The 21,134-nt window shown below is 42.9% G+C and overlaps 1 protein-coding gene across 8 annotated transcripts in view; it reads right to left on the minus strand.

Annotated features, from left to right (window-relative positions):
* The window catches only part of DIS3L2 (DIS3 like 3'-5' exoribonuclease 2), a 727,039-nt gene that overhangs the window by 119,865 nt on the left and 586,040 nt on the right, over nt 1-21,134 (minus strand). For all 8 annotated transcript variants that reach the window (XM_040349688.1, XM_040349693.1, XM_040349695.1 and 5 more), the window contains one exon: nt 1,709-1,788. In XM_040349688.1, coding sequence (XP_040205622.1) covers nt 1,709-1,788 — 80 coding nt within the window. The remainder of the gene's footprint in view (nt 1-1,708; nt 1,789-21,134) is intronic.

A 21,134-nucleotide genomic window follows, 5' to 3' on the forward strand; every position in this document is an offset into this window, starting at 1 on the left:
ATCTGGGCTACACAGGCACACCAGAAGTAGAGCAATGCAAGCCAACAATGGTGCCACAGAGCGTGACAGCGCAGGGGTCACATCATTGGCCAGCAACTGGCCTAAAACCAAGATGGCTGCTGCTGATGAAGCAGAAACCACCAATATATACATGGCTGCATAGTACACAGCCCCATAACTTCAAGGAATAGCACCTTACATGCAAAAGCAAGAACAGGCAGCCCGAGGTAATACTGATCAGACCTTACAGGCAAAAACAGCATGGGGAACAGGGAGATAGAAACGAGTACCCAGTTGCCTGCTGCTCACCCAAGGTAGAATAGGAAGGGTGGGTGGATTACAAATCATGCAGGTAGAGAAGAGGTACCTCTCCCAGGACAGACCATCTCCTATGGAGTTTGGGGCTGTGGGCCATGGAATAACACTGACAAAATAACTAAAGAATAATTATTGATAAAGGTGTCCTTCATGAAAGATCTCACATGTTACCCATTTCCCACCAGGGTTGCTGCACTCGACCCTGCACATTGCTAGGAATCCGCATGTGCTCAATAGCCAAGCTCGGGGGACTACCAAGATATTATCCAGCTTGTTGCCCAACTTGGCTGTCAACTGAAGGTCTCAAAGGAAAATAAAAGAGTAACCCTGTTAGGGAAAATGAAGGAAGAGTCCAGCATAACATTTTTCAGGGCACAGAATATGAAACAAATGAATATTAAATCATCAGTAGGTAAAGATTTTAACCACATCATATGTAAATATAAGTAAATAAATATGGTGGTATATAAAACTTCATATACTTTTGCCTTTTTTTCTTTATTTTCATGCAATTGTTGGCACCTAGTTAATAGAAATCAAGAGAACTATAACTCACCAGTGGGACACAAGTGTAAGTGTAACATATTAATTACACTTACCTCTGAGGTGTTCTTATAGAGTAATGGCTTCATGAAAAGTTGCTGATTGGTCGGTAAGTTTGAGCTTGGATATTCTATGTTGTTTTTGTATGTATACGCGTCTTTTCCAGTGCTCCTTACTGTATAGACCAGTCATAGGTAGGGGCAGTGACATTTTTTTTTTATTGATGTCATTGTGGTCAGGCAACGCACTGCTCCTATGTGCTGGGTGTTTAGTGTACTCCTGCCCCTTTAAGGAGGGCTGGGCTACCTCCAGTCACCTGCCCTTTATCTATCCATCAACATGCATGTGCTTCCACTGAGGAGACTTTACATTTTAGAGTTAGGACTGCTGTACACAGAGAGCCTTGACGGGGCCTGCAGCTTACACATGCATTTGCAAATGCGTGCAACTAAACCTCTGTTTTTAACGCATACTGTTAGACAGGTGAATTTTGTTGGTTGCCGATTGGTCGGTAAGTTTGAGCTAATGTCATTATGAAAAGTGTGCCTGAAACTCAGCGACCATGTTATCAGTTAAATGGTTGCAATCCATGTACTACTTCCTGTCTCTGCTATTTTAATACTTGCATAGGCCCTGAAAATAAAGGCCCCATACACATCTACTGTAACAACAAATTCCAGTCATAGTGCACTAACCAGAGTCATACGATAACTTATTCGTTTTTGGAGAGCCAGAACAAAAGCACAGAGCCAAGATTGATTATCACATTACACTTACCACTGGCTATTGCTTCTAGTTACATTAGCTGGAGATTTCCTTTAATGTTTAAGGGTCTGCAATAACTTACTTGTTACTGTCTCTGTAATGGTAAATGTAGCATCCTTGAGGCATTCCACTTTCCCGATCCAGGGTGAATGAAAGTTTTAACTGTAATAAAAAAAATAAAAAAAAAAAGGTTTTAGAAATTTTGCTAAATAAATGGATTTATCTGCAAATACGTAACCATCTTATTTGCATATGGAGTAAAAACAACTGTAGTTCAACACCACCAGAAATAAAGTTTAGTGTTGTATTGTATTTAAATTCAAAGAGATTACATTTTTTTCGTTCTCCGGGCCCCTGATGGCACGGGAGAGCCCGGAGAAGCACCGGATTGGCAGCAGGAGGGGGGGGGGGGTACGTCCCCTCCCGCTGCCTTTAAGAACGATCAAGCAGCGGAACTGCCGCTTTGATCATTCTTATCGTGCAGAGAATCGCCGGCTGAAGACGGTGATATCTGAATGATGCCTGTAGCTGCAGGCATCATTCAGATATCACTGCACAAATTCGAGGATGTCATAGGACGTCCTCGGTGGACAAGTGGTTAAAATGCATTTGCAAGCATAAGTCTTTCCGAAAACATACTTGTAATCCAAAGCACTCTTACATCAAAGCGAATTTACCCATAAGAAATGATGGAAACTCAGATGATTTGTTCCACAACCATTTATTCAAGTCCTTCAGTTTATAGTCCATATAAAAAGATTTTAGCAATGTGATAGGTCAGTGTTTCTCAACCTTTTTCCAGTTGGGGCACCCTTAAAAAGTATTTTCAGTCTTGAGGCACCCCAGTCCAAGGCTTGGTTCACATTACGGTGTGTCGCAGAACACGCGCAAAATCACGCTCATTCCTGACACACAGACAAATGCTCTGCTCTTTAGGGGTACCATTAATTCTAAATGATACCCCCACACATTGGAAAACGTGGGGTGCTTTTGCTGCAGTGCAATAAAAAAAAAAAAAAAAAAGGTTGGCGACTTGTTTTCCTGCATTTTTGTGGGTAAAGAAATGAATAGACTGCCCTACATGCAGATGTGAACCAAGGGCTTGTTCACATGTCATAGGGGCGGTAAAAACCACATGGTTGAGCTGTTTTTACCACCCCCAACTTCTCCACCTTTCGCTGCAGAGGCAGCAGCTGAGGGTGTTTACCTGCTGTGGCTGCAACTGGAGGTATACCGAGGGTGAATGGGGCTGCACTTCAACTACCCTGCAACTGTGTGCATTGCACGGTTGCGGTTTAGTGATGCTGCATTTACGGGCTTAAAACAGATGGTAAAGAGGCAACATAGTTCCTCTTGACCGCCTATCAAATGCCTCTGAAAAGCGATCTGTGCATGGATTGCTTTTCAGAGGAGCAGCAGTCCTTGCTTCTATCAAACAAGCCCTACACAAGCCATTCTGATGGTACAGGAATTGGGGGGGGGGTCAGGATTAAAAGTAACATACACACAGACACATGCTTACACACGCATACACACACACACACACACACACACACACACATGTATACAGCCATTTTAAAATGAATCTAGCTTCTAGCTCAGTACCTTTCCAGATTCCTCATTCAGCCGGGTACTGCACTCTAGGGAAAAGCAGAGAGCACAGCACACTCCTCAGCACTTTACTTTCACTTTTGAAGCCGACAGAGCTTCTCACAGTTTGGCAGGAGAGCTCATCTGACAGCCTTCTCTCCACTGACCCCGTGGCACACCTGAGAACATCTGATGGCACACTGGTTGAGAAAGACTGTGATAGGTTGTGTAACCATAAAATGTCCATCTACAGATTGCAGCCTCTACAAAGGGAGAGGCAACATACAGCAGGAGCTACAGAGTATAAAAAAGAAGAAGCGTCTCAAAGTGTAGCAATATAGGTACTGTAGAGGGTCAGCCTGGGGCAGTGTTAAGAAGGGGTTAATTGAAGAGGGCAAGTACTTCCCCTTCAGACCTGCGTATTGCCAGCTGGGCTGAAGGTGTCAGGAGTTGTGTGTTTGGAGAGAGAGAGACAAAGCAGCATGCTGTGTCAGAGGATCCATTGCTGGATTGTGGCCTGGGGTGAGCTAAACTATATAAAAGACTTTTGCTCTGGTTGGAGCTGTGTGCTGTGCACACCAGCCTGTGTGTGCAGAGACTGAAATTGTCACATACGGGCACCTGTATTGCAAGACAAGCTTGTCGTTTATATTTTGTTTTGACGTTTTACTGAATAAAGCCACTTTTGTTTTACTTAACTGTCTGAGCTGGTTGTTCATCCCTCTCATTCCCTACAGTACATTTAATGAAGGTACAACATATATATCAACACACATTGTTGATGATAAAGAGAGGCACGTCTAAGTATGCAAGCATCCAGGGTAAAGCTGTCCACATAGACTGTCCTCTACACCGCCGGTTTTCACTGCTGTCAGTCTGCAATCGTAAACGGGAAGACTATCCTGCAGTAGAGCAATCTAAATGAGAGCTTTGAAGCGCAGCGTGGAACGGGATGACATCAATGGCGGTGCAGAGGATGGTCTATGTGGACAGTTTTACCCCGGATGCCTGCATACTTAGATGTGCCTGTTGCTAAATGTTGTGCCTTCATTAAAGGTAACCATATTGCTACACTTGGAGGCATCTCTTTTATACTCAGTTGTTATATGGCACTACTCTTGTATCAAGACATCGCTTGTTTATCAAGTCAAAAACGTATAAAAAAAAAAATGTTGTTCATCTTGCAAAACACACTCAAACCAAGTTACTTTCAATCCAACTGAACTGCAGAAAGATATTGAACTGTGTACAAGCAGGTTTTAAATAAAATATGTAGGATAAGTTTTGATGGCACAAAGCAAAAATGTTGAGTGTAAAAATGACTTTAATGCTGCTTGTCTTCTATTTTTAACATACATGACCATATATATCAGTTAATGTCCTTAAAACAGCATTTAAAAAAATAAGTAGTTTCCACTTCCTGGCTGGTCTTAATAGACCAAGAATTTCCCCCCAGCTTTCGGTTGATGGCCTTTTAAAATTGCTGCGTTTATCTTGGGGCACAATCAAAGTCACAATGTATTATGACAGTGATGGTAAACCTTGGCACCCCAGATGTTTTGGAACTACATTTCCCATGATGCTCACCTACATTGCAAAGTGCATAATCATCATGGGAAATGTAGTTCCAAAACATCTGGGGTGCCAAGAATCGCCATCACTGCACTATGAAATGATGCTTCGACCTTTCCATTACTCATATATCTCCACATAGTTTCTACCTTATGGGCCCAAGCACCTCTTCTTGTTGCTTAAAAAGTGGATAATTAGATGCAGACCTGTTCAATGCTTTTTGGTTGTGCCCTGGGATCAAACATATGCTACCACATACCTGGTAAACTTTTTAACAAACTCCCAAATGGGCGCTTTTTAGCCCAATTTCCCGGGCATTAATATATAAAGGGGCTACAAGCAACTGTTTACTATCATATCTCTTGTGGCACAAAATACTATTTTACATAAGTGGATCCACCCAGAAGCCCCTACAATTTTTTTTATACTCAAAATTATTCTATGTTTTTTGCATGGAATGGGCGGAGGCCTTCCTGCTTAAGAAATTACGGGTTCAAAATGTCTTCAATATTTGTGAATGTGTCATTCAAACCTTGACCATAGAAACTCAACAATCTATACTACAAAACTTTCAGCATACTCAATTGTATCTACTCAGACTACAAGCCAATGATCCCACAAGTGACATTCCACGCGTTTCTTGCTATTTACTAGTCCGATCGCCATCCCTTCAAATATTTCTTAATGCACACTTTTAGACGCAACATTGCTAGGTCACTCTCAACTTATACCAACATACTGTATATTGTCTCTTGATTTAACTTGTTGCCAAAATGTTGCGGCCATTGTTCTTGGTAATTGCATTCTCACAATAAAATGTAATAAAAAAAAATGTAAAAATAAAAACGTATTTTCTCCTTTTGGAGTCTCAGATTTGCTGACTGACATTTGTCAGTAAGTATTGCCTTATGTTCCACCTATTTGATCTCAACTCTCCAGTGAAGTCCCTTCCCTGGTCATTCATGTGCTGAATGGAACCACCAGCCCTAAGCTAATGGCACCTAAAAGGCTAAAGAATTGGCGAGTATTCGTAGCCAGAAAATGCTCTCATAATTTACATTCCCAGTAACGAAAATGGTATTGACTTAAAGACTTGTCTTATAAAAATCAGAAAAACACAGGTGAAGTCAGCACTCCACCCCACAGACATTCATTAGTAAATGCGTATACCATGAACATCTGCCAGAAAGGCGGATTTATCCTAAGATTGCTTATGGAACAATGCCTTCTTTATTAAAAGGCAAGTCAAACGTTATTTCACTGCTTGGTTTTATGATCATCTAACAGAATAAGGGTGTTCAATATTAAATGCAACACACAGCTTTAAATGACAATTCAACAAAAAAAAAAGGACAACAGAGTTTATATTAACAAATTGAATTTATTGACTTTAAATGCTTTATGTGATAGTTTTTTTCCCCACATGATTCTAAGATATGCTACTTACCACTTGAACAAGAAGCGACTGGGAAAACTTTGTTTGGATCATCAAATGGTGCTCCAAAGCCCCAGAATATAGCCGATAAACATAATTCAAGGTAAACCTATCATGGAAGCAATATGCATGGTGGCATTACTGACCCTACATCTAAAAATGTCAGATGCCTGGCTGTCTTGTTGATGTTTTGGCATTATTCTGACTTGGAACAAGACATGAGGCTTTTTTTTTTAAATCTCTCAAACACTCATTGGCTGTATGCTGGGTGTATGACGTGAAGGTATTGAAGCAGGAAATCTGGGGTCAGACTTGCCAGTAACTGTATATCCACGAGTTTTCCAGGACAACATATGAGATATAGGCACCTCCTCCAACAGACCAGAAATGCTTCACTAAAGACACTTTAAGACCCCACGCACACTGGTTTAAAAAAACATTGCTTCTACAGTTGTATTCTGCCTGTAGAAGCAGCTCAATATTATCATATGTGTCCATACACATTAGGACAATTACAGGCATATTTTGAGCTCAACCTTTAGAGGCAGGAAAAACCTTCTGGTTCGTGTTTGATTGGAGCTCACTGGCAGAATAAAAAAAATAAAAAAACTCTTCTAAACTCTGGAAGGAATTGACAGCTCCTATTCGTGAGGTAATGACAAACCACTTGCATGCCACATACAGGACGCCATTTGCCTCTACTCAAGGTAGATACCACAAAGTCCCCTCAGCGGAAAGTATGGTTGGATTGGTACAACATATCCTCAAAAGACTAAATTTGTACTGTACAAAGACGGAAACTCATGGACTGTGCTGTTTTCTTATATTGTTCTGCTATTTATTAGCATAATTTAATTAAAGGTCATATTTCTTTTCTTACCTTAACAATAACTAATTCCAAGGATAACCAAGGACATATACAGATGCAATATATAAATCCAGAAAAGTTCTTGACTGGCATAAGAAAACAGAATGTATAACTTTCTATATACCATTGAATATCATTTATAAGCAGTTATAATACCCCAAAGTGTCATTTACGTTTTGTAATGTTTATACTTAATAATCAAATAAAATATATGAAATTAAAACTCTTCTAAACTCTAGACTTTGTACAAATATATCTATATGAGCATTTTTTAATTACCAGGAGAACAGACTTTTTTTTTAAGCCCAGTGTACATGGAGCCTAAAAGGAAGTCCCTTTGCCAAACTGCTCAGTTTTAAACAAGAACCAAAAGGTCCTAACCTGAGAAAAAAACAATATAAACAAAAAAGGACACAAAACAAAGGCAGGAATACACAGGTCCTCAAAGACTCATGGAAATAGAGTTACTCGTAAAGCTAACTCCAGATTCTCCCAGGACAGCATATAAGGTGGTGATCAACACAAACTTACAAAACTAGGGAGATACAATAAAAATCCCAGAGACCTTCCCTGACAGGACAGTGAACACTAACTGCCACTAGATGCAGCTTCCCACTGTTGCTAGCCACCAGCAGATGCAGCTTCCCACTGCTGCTAGCCACCAGCAGATGTAGCTTGCCACTCTAAGAATATAAGGCCAATTTGAATCGATTTTCAGCCAGTAGTGAAATTATAGTTTCAGCCTCTCCCCAGCACTGAGGCGGAGCCCGGCATTCAGGACACATGTACACAGTTAATATCAACAGGGTACTGGTCTACGAGATGTGAGAAGGCAGACCCAGCAGCCATGATGCAGAGCGGGCGGTAAGAGGTGCTGTTCAGCCTCTGCAGCTCATTCAGTGCAGCCTGTGTGGCCCTGCTGCAAACGGCATGGACTGGCACCAGTTCGCGACTCGGGGGGTGGAGACCCCTTCCCCAACAAATACATGCAACTGTCTAAAAAGGGCCCAATCCCAATGTAAGGTATGAAAATACATCCAGTAAACATCTACTGCACAATACCAGAGAAGTGATGTAGACAATTAATACACCACCCACCTATAATACTACTAACTGCAAGGTCAATATACCTGAAGGCCTCTTTCACAAGTAGACATGGCAAATCACCCAAGTTGGAGGGTGCAAAAAATGCATGTGAGGCCCAAGCTATAGCATGTATCCCAGTGAACATCCAATTTTTGGCGTTACAGGAGGCAGTAAGCAGAGGTGAAATACACAATGCAAAATATATATGGGATGCAAAATATACCTGCCCAGAGTTTTAGCATATGAGCCCTATGCAGACACGTGACCCAATATCAGGTCCCAGATGAAAAAGTACAACTATCCCTTAGGCCCAAAATAGACAGACCTGTACTAAGGCTGTAGACCTACCCCAAGCAACAGATCTCTAGTGAAGAAAACTTGTAGGACAAGTATCTGTGAAAAAGCCTCACAACCACTGAGGGAATTATATGATGTCTAAATAGCATGATCCTAAATGAGTGCTGGTCAAAGTATAAAAGCCCCTAGTCAAGAACCGAGAGGTTTCACAATCCGTAGCTAGTGGAAATATAAGGATCCATGAGACAAAAAGGGGTGAAAATTCGGCCAGCTCTTGGTTTTGTTAATCTGGCAATTGTACCCCACTTGCAAGAAGGCAAACCAAACCCCTTTGAGGCAGCCACACCAAGATAACAGCCAATAGATACAACTAGAATTAACGGGTTGTGCGAGTCTACAATGGACTTAAATAAATAAAAAATTGCCCCAAAGCTTTCCTCCCTTAAGGCCCGTGCACACGATCAGAAAATCACAAAGCTATCGTACAAAAATCTGTTTGTTGGTACGAAGCTTTCGAGAGCAGATCACGACAGTTTATCCGAGATTATCCAATTGGACATGCACGAAAAGGATGCATTTCTGTATTCTGTTGTACGAGAATTTGTGACATGCAATCTCATTGTGTGTACCAGGCATTAAACTCCAGTGCCTACTAGATCGCTCCTAAAAGGATGCTCACACCAGCCCTCAAATTTTCCACTCGCCTACTCACATTTTGCGAGTGAAAAAGGAGGGCTGGCGAGGAGCTGGGCTGCCTGGGAGAGGGGGGGGGGGGTGAGCACCGTTGGCGGGTTGATCGGGAGACGTTCTCCCAGAGTGATGTGGAAGAGGAAGTGCTAGCTGGAGTTGCTAGCTGCAGCGTTCGGAGAGCGTCTCTCTCATACAGCTTGTGGTGACAGTCCCCCCCCCCTCTCTGCACAGACGGGAGACCAGTGAGAGCTGGTCAGTTTCTCTTCCTGTGTTGTGAACTTGTGACCCCAGTGCACATGAATGATGGAGCCTTCGGATCATGGCTTCAGCAGCAGACCCAGCTACTGTGTACATTCTGTACTCTTACCCCTCCAGCCAGGTCAGATATAAATACCGATCCTCACTGTGTCTCCTTGCAAACCTCATGTCATGGCTTATATGTGCTCCAGCTTTCCCACTTTGTTTCTTTTATCTCTTTGTTATCTGAAATAAAGACTCTTTAGTAATTAACTCTCTGCTTCAGCCCAGGTTCACACCAGTACGATTAGAGACGTTGCATGCGATTTGCACCCGCGGTGCCGATCGCATGCGATGTCTGTGAGATGCAAGTTCAGCCATACAGTTGTAGTTGGATTGGTACAGAAAAAAAAAATCGCAGGGACTTGTTTTTCCCGCACTAGAATCAGATCACATGAGTGTTCTCACCTATGCAATCTGACTCCTGTGCGAGTTAACAGTTCACACTGTGATCTGTGAACTAAACTGGGGGTGTCGTTAACAATGTATTGACACCCGCAGTGGTTCGCAGAGGGCAGTGTGAACTGCCCACAGAAGAGATACGATGCGGCAACCGGCGCTGGAATCGCACTGGTTCCCGCATCGCATCAGTGTGAACCCGGGCTTATTTAACACATGTACACAGCTGCTTACTTAAATGGTTAAGGCTGCACTCACACCTGAGCGTATTTTTTTCAGACAGAATGTCACGTGTTTTTACCACAATTTTTGCTGGGTTTTTTGCCCTGATTTTGTACAGGTCAAAAGGTCACCAATGTAATAAAGCAGAAAAACACCTGTAATCTGCCTATAAAGAAGTTCATGTACTTTTTTGAGCTTAGGCTCTGTTCACACCCAGGCCTTTTTGGACATTTTTCTGCTCTCAGCCATAGCTCTAAAAACAAATCCCATTAATTTCAAAGTCCCCTGTTCACATCTGAGCGTTCTGTCACCTAAAGCAAAATGTCCGTTGCTCAAAAAAGTATAGGAGCTTCTTTTTTGGAAGATTACAGGCGTTTTTATTCTTGTACATTGGTGACCTTTTGACCTGTACAAAATCGTGGAAAAAATAGCGTGACTTTCTGCCTAAAAACTATACGCTCAGGTGTGAATGCAGCCTCAGGCGTTTTACTACAGGCGACAAAACGAGAACGGGCGATTTAAATGAATGGGATTTTGCTTGTTGGGTATTTTTCAGGCATTTTTGATGGCATTTTATGAGCTGAAAACACTCAGGTGTGAATGCCGCCTGACTATTTTCAGCTCAACATCTGCAGGCTGGTGCTTCTGGTAAAAAATGGCATTTAACACCTTAATGTCTGCTTGTATATATTGGTTAACTTTTCATAGCTACCTGTATAGTTCATGCTGTCTTCTGACATATAAAGAAAAGTGTAATTTCTCATTATAGATCAGTCTGGATTTTATTGTCCATCCTGCTGACTACATTTAAGAACGATTTCAAACCCTCTCTAATGTGAACAAAGAGAAAAAGGTGGAGCCTAAAGAGGCTGCAAAGGTGGGACACGGTGAGGCTGCAAAGGTGGGACACGGTGAGGCTGCAATGGTGGGGCACGGTGAGGCTGCAATGGTGGGGCACGGTGAGGCTGCAATGGTGGGTGAGGCTGCAATGGTGGGTGAGGCTGCAATGGTGGGTGAGGCTGCAATGGTGGGTGAGGCTGCAATGGTGGGTGAGGCTGCAATGGTGGGTGAGGCTGCAATGGCAGGTCACGCTGCAATGGCAGGTCACGCTGCAATGGTGGGTGCAGGTCACGCTGCCTTGGTGGGCGCAGGTCACGCTGCCATGGTGGGCGCAGGTCACGCTGCCATGGTGGGCGCAGGTCACGCTGCCATGGTGGGCGCAGGTCACGCTGCCATGGTGGGCGCAGGTCACGCTGCCATGGTGGGCGCAGGTCACGCTGCCATGGTGGGCGCAGGTCACGCTGCCATGTGGGCGCAGGTCACGCTGCCATGGTGGGCGCAGGTCACGCTGCAATGGTGGGCGCAGGTCACGCTGCAATGGTGGGCGCAGGTCACGCTGCAATGGTGGGCGCAGGTCACGCTGCAATGGTGGGCGCAGGTCACGCTGCAATGGTGGGCGCAGGTCACGCTGCAATGGTGGGCGCAGGTGAGCCTGCATTGAGGGGAAATAATGAAGTTGTTGTTAATAGTTTAGTAATGTAATTCTGCATAAAACATTTAAAAACACACCTGCTGGAGATGATAGAAGTCTATGGCAAAGCGCAGCTAGCCCAGAAAAGTTGTAGATGCACTGTGCTGCACTCACAGTGCAGATAAACCGCAGCACAGTGTGAAAGCAGCCTTATAGGGGGCTCAGAACAGTAAGAGTTAATTTACATTTGCAGTTTAGGGGGGGTGGTAAAAACCCCATAGTTAAGATTAATTTTTTTTTATCACCACCGCACCTCAATGGGCAGGGATGTAGCAGGAGTTATATGCTTTATCATGGATGTGGGGAGTGTAGCACCTGCCAAGCATGACCCATCTGAGTGAATGAGGCCACTCAGCAAGTGCCCTGCAATCCTGTGCAGTATAGCAAACAAAGTGTTAAAGCAGGCAGCATTGCGTTGCTTTCACACCACCTGCTTTAACCCCTTGGACCCCCCAGAAGTATGCAGTTGCGGGGGACTTGCAAAGTGATGCCATTTACTTGAGTGGGTCGTGATTGGCAGGCAGTAGCACCCACTTAAAAAAACATGGGGCCTACACTATTGGTGGCTGCCTTAGCAGCAGATAAATAATTTGTATCCTTATATTCAGATTTTTGCACTTATTTTATTCATCGTTGCATATACATTCATATGAATAGCACCTTAAAGTGATAGCCCACCTATTTAGTGAGTAGTACTTTTTGTATATCTGATATTTTAGTGTTGTTGTCGCATATCTTTAATTTGTACACTAAGCACAAGGAAACTTTTGTTGTGCATAAAAATATAAAATGACAAAAGCCCAAAATTTAAAATGTCAGCATTTTAGGAGAACATGGCTTAGAGCACAGATAATCTACCTTAGGGCAGAGTTGGTACCAGTCGTCCATAGCCTGTAAGCAACTAGGCTGCACAACAAGAGATGAAAGGCGCTCGAGTGAGCGAGGCTTGATCTGCTAATATGTTTTCGGCATTGAGAGTTGGGGGTGGGGAATGGTGGGGGTGTTGGGCTATGTTGCCAATAAAGCACAGCGCATAAAAGGATAAAGGACCACAACAGTGTCACATTCATTCTCAGTCCAGTGTGTGGACTGGAAATAAAATGCTACTGAAAGCTTCAGGCAATGGTAAATACTCGTGTCACCTTCCTAGCTCTGAAACACAGAGCCCCTGTCTGGTGAAGTCACTGACAGAAAAACAACAGTCAGGGAAAAAACTCTCTAATGGAGTTCTGTATAGCAGTAAAACCCAACAGAGGCACATACATATACACAGTCAGTAGGAAACAAAAGAAAGCAAGACTAAGTGCATCGCTCAAAACCAATAATTGAATAAAAACAAAATGGCAACTCACAAGATAGCCGAGTGATACAGGCGTAGTATATGCAAAATGAGATTGTCCATCTAGAAGCCTCTCCAAGCCACCCTAAGTTGAGCGGCCCTCATAGCAAGCGGATTGCTGTGGGGGAATTCAACAAGAGGGAGGTGCCAGAAGAGGAGGATCTGGGCTGCTCTGTGCAAAACCATTGCACAGAGCAGGCAAATAACATTTTTTTTTTTTTTTTGTTAAAAACAAACAAGACTTTAGTATCACTTTGACCACTTAAGAGCCGGACCAAAATGCAGCTAAAGGACCAGGCCCCTTTTTGCGATTCGGCACTGCGTCGCTTTAACTGACAATTGCGCGGTCGTGCGACGTGGCTCCCAAACAAAATTGGCGTCCTTTTTTTCCCACCAATAGAGCTTTTTTTTGGTGGTATTTGATCACCTCTGCGGTTTTTATTTTTTGCGCTATAAACAAAAATAGAGCGACAATTTTGAAAAAAAAATGTAATATTTTTTACTTGTTGCTATAATAAATATCCTCCAAAAATATATAAAAAAAAAAATGTTTCCTCAGTTTAGGCCTATACGTATTCTACCTATTTTTTGTAAAAAAAAAAAAAAACGCAATAAGCGTTTGATTGGTTTGCGCAAAATTTATAGCGTTTACAAAATAGGGGATAGTTTTATTGAATTTTTTTACTACTAATGGCGGCGATCAGCGATTTTTTCATGACTGCGACATTATGGCGGACACTTCGGACAATTTTGACACATTTTTGGGACCATTGTCATTTTCACAGCAAAAAATGCATTTAAAAATGCATTGTTTATTGTGAAAATGACAATTGCAGTTTGAGAGTTAACCACAGGGGGCACTGATGGGGTTATGTGTGACCCCAAGTGTGTTTACAACTGTAGGGGGGTGTGGCTGTAGGTGCAACATTATCGATTGTGTCCCCCTATAAAAGGGATCACACGATCGATGACGCCGCCACAGTGAAGAACGGGGAAGCCTTGTTTACACACAGCTGTCCCCGTTCTTCAGCTCCGGGGGAACGATCGCGGGACTCCAGCGGCGATCGGGTCCGCGAGTCCATCGGCCGAGGTCATGGAGCTTTGGACCGGGTCACGGTTGCGGCGCCCGCGACCCACGGCTGGGCATTATACAATCACGTACAGGTAGTGATTGTGCACAGCCGTGCCATTCTGCCGACGTATATCGGCGTTAGGCGGTCCTTAAGTGGTTAACTTGTTCATTTAGAGATGCACTTCTGCAGACCAGTGTTAAAAGTGGGAATTAAAAAAAAAAAAAAGGTGCATTACTCTGTAGACTAGTGAATGATAGTTTCATGTCAGTGGTATTGAAGCATGCCATCACAACTAGCACCATTTGAATGGAGTACACAATGGCCCCCTAACTAATTTGCGAGAATAAAAATGATCCATAAGTTTTCAATATGTGATCTCTAAAGCAGAATTCTATTGTCTAAAATTTGCAAATTTCCAATGCAAAATCAGAGGCAGTATAAACATGATTAGAAGCTAATAAGTAGATAAAAGCAGAGTGTAAGGTTTTGGAGGTGATAATGTGTCACAGTCAGTTTACCCATATGGAGATTTAATTACAAATGTAAAACTACACCATCACACTGAATAGGAAGCATATGTCTTACATTGACTGTGTGCATTGAATTGTAAGTGCATTTATCATAATACTAACTATACTTGCACTATTCAATGATGAATATAAATTCACACACATTTCTACATAGAACATTACATTACACATAGAAAAACAATGTTATTGGAGAACCTTGAATGTGTGGTCCAGCTAACTCAGGCAAGGCTACAAACATAAAAAAAAAAAAGGTTGTTTATAATCTGCAACCCCATTTTTGCAGACATTGCCATTCCTGGGTCACATACAATGATGTCAGCGGGAGAAACAACGTGCCTTGGGAGAAGAATTTTCTGCTGGCAGGGATTGGAGATCTGTTAGCGAATAAACAAGCCAACACTCATCATGGCACATTAAAGAAATTTAAGAAAGTTGGAGATCATAAAAATTCATTAGGCAATATAAAAGTGCCTTGTCACCTCTTGGCTGACAAGTGGGGAAAGGTAATGTCTAATAATCGGAATCTGCATGACTGCATCACAACAGAAAACATCACTCACGCACAACACAAAACCACACAAACACAATGAGTGTTAATACCCGTGGGGGTCACCCTTAAAGTGATTCGCCACGGGCTCTGGTATTCTGAGGAAAAGGCTGCCAAAGGTCTTTTGTGCCAAAACTTTGACTCCCCCATACCCTCCCCTACAAATTCTATTTTAAGGTTTTGAGAACTTCACCTCTCTAAATGGCATTTAGATGTGTGGATGGGCTGTGAGAAGCGGCATTGAAACTGCAAGCTACAATTTCCAAAAGTGCTTTTGTGTTCTCTGTTTTCAAAGTCCCAGCAGGAGGCTTCCTCTTCCCTCGATGTGTACAGACACATAAGAAACCATTGGCTGATGGGTCACTTAGAGCGGACAGCCTATCCTTGCTTTTGTAACCCCTTCTACTACATCCAACAAGTAATCTTCCTGCTTTGATGTTGGGTTTAAGCGATTCTCATCCATCACTGACACAAAAATGATCTGGAAAGGCCTGGGAGTTGGTTCACCTCTTGATAAACTGTAGAGGGGCGCAGTTTGAAAGAAGAGAGTTTGTTCCTTGACAGGATATTTAAACTAAAAATGGCTTTACATCTTAACCTAATTATAGTCATTGACTGAGTATCATTTACTTCACCATAAAGCAAGAAAGGTCTTCATAATGAAGTGTTGAGGTATAACAATTAATAGCATTAAACAAATTCGTGATGGGAAAAAAATCGTGAGTACATATTAAGAAAAAAAACTGGCAGCAGGCTAAAACAAGTTCCGTAAAATGAAATGTTTAAAATGCTAGAAAATTCTAAAATGTAATAGTCAACATTTGTATGCATTTAAAAACCCCAAATGTTTTTTTATTTTTAACTACCAATTAAATGTATTGTACCTTAGAGCTATTTTTGTAATGCCCTGCATTATATTAAATTAAATTTTGTAATATTTACTGTGAAGCTAAAGAATATAGATAAAAAAATAAAAAATAAAATAGGACCAGCTTAGGTACTCTTGCATTATACAGTGCTGTTATTTCCAAATATTCCAAATATTGGGTGCGGTATATTTCGGTATTTACGCAAGTGGGAAAAAAAAACGTATTACTGGGTAAGTGATGAAGAAAGAATATTGCACAGATGCTGCAAACTGACCAGCAGTGGTGCAGAAACAGTGCAATTTACTGCTTATGTGCCCATGACAGGCAACTAGCTTGCATGCAGCAATGGGATTAGCGTCCCCATCTCCCATGAATAGCCCCATCCTCTTAGCAGCAGGTCAATGTGTCCTCCCTCCTCTGCGCTTTCCTGTTACACGCAGAGCAATATCGTTTGTTTTTTGTGGCTTGCAATGTTGGTCAAAAGTAGTATCAACCATGACTCCGGTCAAGAGGTTAGGAAAAATAAACGTACCCGTATTTATTGGCGTATAACACGCACAGGTGAATAACTTGCACCCTAACTTTAAGAGGGAAGTTTCAGGAAAAAATATCTTTCCACAGCCCCCTGCGTATAACACACAGGCACAGTTTATTCTCTATTTTTAGGGTAAAAAAGTGAGTGTTATACACCAATAAATTCAGTACTTATTTTCTTAAATGGTTAGTTTTAATTCGATCAAACTCCACTAAATTAACCTAGTCTAGCATATCACAGTCAGGAATCTTGTCCAGGCCTTCCTGGACAATTATGGCCCACTAACCCCTCTCTAATACCTTCTTCACCTAGCTGCAAAATAACCAGAGAGGCAACAGACGGGCACTACAACACAAAGAATGTCTGCGCAAGACAATATTTGCGCTTTGGGGCAGCAACTGGGATTAAAGCAGCAGCCGCTAATTAATCCATGTGACCCTGCAATAAGTTTGCATGCACCAGAAGGGGACGCATATTCCACAGCAAATCCAAAATGGAAAGTTATCGATAGCTAGTGAGTAACTTGTATAGCGCTACAAATGCGAACTAAATCGCCTCAAGGTGCTTTTTGCATCCAGTGTCATCCTGTTCCTTCAGAAGAGGTGGGTCTTAAGTTGTTTCCTGAAGACCCGATGGTTTTCTTCCATGCGGATGTTCGTGGGTAGAGCGTTCCATAGCCGTGGTCCTTGGACTGCAAATCTTCATTCTCCTTTAGATTTGTAGCGGGTCTTGGGGATGTGGAGGTGGTTTTGGTTAGTTGACTGAAGGGCGCGACTGGGGGTGTAGTTTTATTTTCTCGCATAGGTATTGGAGTATTTCCTTGTGTGCATTTGTGAGTCAGGCAGAGGGTCTTGAATGTAACCCGATCCTTTATGGCTAGCCAATGGAGGGTCCTCAAGAATGGGGTGATCGATGCCCAGGTTTTTTTTTTTCCCCGTTACCAGTCTGGCTGCTGTGTTCTGGACGACTTGTAGACGCGACATCTGGTATTTGGGAAGTCCGAGGTAGAGGGAGTTTGCGTAGTCGAATGGGAAATTAATGATTGTTCCAACTACTACTGCTTTGTCCTCTTCCGGGATGAAGGGGATGAGTCTACGCAGCAGGCAGAGAAAGATAGGATCAGTAATCAGCGGATCTCACTATTTCTTGCTCATACATCATGGAACACAGAGCCTTAATTACTTAACGGGTTATATAGTCACCACAGGTGATTGGACACTGGTAAACCCAATTAAAAAGAAGTTCCTTCCCTATATAACCCCTCCCAAATGGAGAGTAACTCCGTTTTTTTACCAGTGTCTAAGGTGGTTGGTAACGTTGAACATATGCCAATAAGAAAAGCTCTTTTGATGGTCTTCTGTGGAGGCCTAGGAGCTATAACCGGATCCATACCTTGGGCTGATATCAAAAGCCTAAGAGGGGTGGTACCCGGGCCTTGTGTAAAGAACAGAGGTTTGCCTGTAATGTCTCTCTGCGGAGGTTTTGGTGTACTAATGCAACTGTGGCATGAAAAGTTACTGGCAGAGTCTTCTACAGGTCCAGGTATGAGGTTCCGCCAAGTAGGAACCCATGGTAAACCTGGAGGTTGGCACATTACCCGCCGTGATGGGTGAAAGCTGGATCTACTCTTTAGTAGCTTTCCTGCTGCTTGGATAAGGTAAGAGGGTCATTTTTAAATAAATGTTATTTTCTGTGAGTAGGATGTCTTTCCTGGTTTTCACCACTAGAGGGAGTACATACCTGGCGTATTCTTTCTATAGCCATCCAGGACACGCTTAGTCAAGTCGGTCAGTTAAATACCACTCACCTCCTCCGTTGCAGCCTCTGCCACAAAAAAATGCATACAGGAACCCAAGAAACCCCAGTCATCTGCTCTCCTTTCCTCTTCGCCTTGGGCACCGCCACGACGGTCGGCGCGTGCCGGGAGCGCGCTTTTTTACTATCTATAGGCAGATGGAGAGGGGGGGGGGGCATGGTTGTTCGTGCCCAGGCACGCTGCACCTGTGTGCGGGCGCCAAATATCTGGTTTAAAAACCCAGCACGACAGAGCCTTCTGTAAAGCGGCATGGACACAGAGCTTTGGGCTGTAAGCGTCCCTGTGGATTGAACCAAGCAAACCTAAGACTACTACTCTGCATCAGGTTGTGCAGTGAGCTAATATTTTTGTATTGCAAAAAAATAGCACAACAGTGATTGCATTTTTGTGATAGCACATCTGCTTTGCAGTAAGGACTATGTCCCCCAGAAGAGGTACAAGGGCTATCGAGAGGCACCAGGATTTTCCCGCTTATGTCTAAGGATTCTGAGCTTGCCTGCAGTTTACCATCCCCCTCTGTCAGTCTGGTAGCAGCCTCACAGGATGATCATGTGCCCCTGTCTGGTTTTGCAGCTTCTGTTATGGCACCTACTGTATACGTCACTGAGGACGCTTTAAAAGTTGCTTTGGATGGCTTGGAAGGAAGGATTGCTACTATAATCGCAACCTCCTTAAAAGATAGCAGAAACCGGGGTAGATCCCCTTCATCTGTTCTAGCTCCCTCATCAGATGAGCATTCCGAGGGTGAAAAATCCCTCTCTGGAGATGAGGATCATGTGCAGTCTGAGGACTCTGAAAATGAGAGGATTTCTTTTACCTCTCAGTCGCTAAAGATGCAGGTGCAATATTATGCAGAGATTGCCTCCTGTTGAAGCTTCTATGTCCTCTGCTTCCTCGTTGGGATCCCAGAAATCCCCCACAGGCTGCATGCTCCTTTCCAGTTCATCCCTTGCTGGAAAAACTGATGTACGATGACTGGGTTCACCCAGATAAACTGTTTTCTCCTCCTAAGCAGTTTTCCCACCTTTATCCTATGGAGGAAGGTTTCACTAAGAAATGGGGGGTATCTGCTATAGATGCAGCTATTTCTTGTGCAAAAAGTCTGACCTGTCCTATAGACAATGCTCAGGGCTTTGAGGATCCAACTGATAAGAAGCTGGAATCTTTATTGAAAACCTCCTCTATGGCCGGTGCTGTAGTACAACCTGCAGTTGCGATTGGTATATGTCAGTTCCTCAAGGAACAAATGAAGCAGATAGTTAACCTCCTCCCTACAGAGAAGATTGAGGTTTTTGAAGACCTTCCTAAGGCCCTGTGTTTTGCGATTGATGCGATTATGTACTCTGTTCAGCAAGCATTCCGCTTGAATCTTCTGCTGGTTCACATGCGCAGGTCCCTTTGGTTGAAACATTGGGAAGCCAAGGTTTCTTGCAAAATATACTTGGCAGTGTTGCCCTTTGGGGGAGGATGTCTGTTTGGGGATGACTTGGATAAATGCAGGCAGTGGCGACGGCCTCCCCAGTCTAGCACTAGCGGAAAGGCCCAGAGCCAAGGGCAGAAAAGAACTTGTGGCTCAAAATCTTCCTAGCAGAACCCCAAAACTTCCCTATGAAGGGACGCTCCCGCTCGGCGAGTGGGGGGGGGGGCTGGTGCAATTTGCAAACGCCTGACGGGAAGAAGTTCCGGACAAGTGGGTCATCTCCACGGTGTCCTCAGGCTACAAGCTGGAATTCAGAGAATATATATATATATATATATATATATATATATATATATAAATTGTTTCTAGCGGTTTGATATGTATATATTCATTATAATTGCACTATGCTGACTATACGCACAAACGAGCGTTACGTTTCGCGTGCTCTCGATTTGCAAATAACTTTATATTGCACGACTACTAGTGCTATTCTATTAGTATTTTCAATACATTGTTGCCATTTTGGAACAATTTTGAGGTAATACACTATTCGAGTCTTATTTTTTGATTCCCTCACACGCTATTACCCCATTGGAGGAGCATTCAGCCCTAATTAGGGCAGGGAGACCGTACTTTCTTCATCCTAACGGAGGAGAGAGATCACTGGCAGGAAGCACCCTTTGATTCCAATACTGTGATGTCCCAGGACAGATCTTATACCTCGACTTTGCCACTAGTGGAGGTCCACCACATTTGGTAAGGTTACCCATTCCCTCTGGTGTTCTTCACGGGGAGAAGCTTATTTGTGGTGTTGGTGGATCATCATCCATCACTTTTTCTTCATTTTTTTTTACGCACTCACGGTCTCTTTGTCCTTAATATTTTGGTATTGGACTATTCTCGATATCCAGATCTCTTTTTAAGTCACCATATTTTTCCTTGTCACCTTGATATTTTTCTTTTTATGTTTATTTGCCATTTGTTCATTTGATGCAATATTGTTTGCCTTATGTGTAGATTGTTGACTTATTGTTAGTTTATAGCGCGACTATTTTTTTTTTTTTACACATTTTCTCGCATGGTTTCACATGTATATTGTGTTGCAGCTTAGTTTTCATTAATAATTTTTCAAAGTTGTCATTAGCGCAGTATTTACCCCCTTTTTTTTTACACTATTGGAAATTCAGAGAACGTCCGCCACCCTGTTTTCTGAGATCAAGAGTTGCCAAAAATCCAGAAAAAAGAAGGCCTTTGTTTTTGGCCTTGAACACCTGTTGTCTCAAGTGGTAATCAGAGTTAGCCCCAGAAGATTGGGGATCAGGGTTTTACTCAAACCTTTTTAAGGTTCCAAAACCAAACGGGGATGTCAGATCTATTCTAGATCTGAAAAGC

This window comes from Rana temporaria, chromosome 4, assembly GCF_905171775.1.
Source record: "Rana temporaria chromosome 4, aRanTem1.1, whole genome shotgun sequence".
Taxonomy (NCBI): domain Eukaryota; kingdom Metazoa; phylum Chordata; class Amphibia; order Anura; family Ranidae; genus Rana; species Rana temporaria.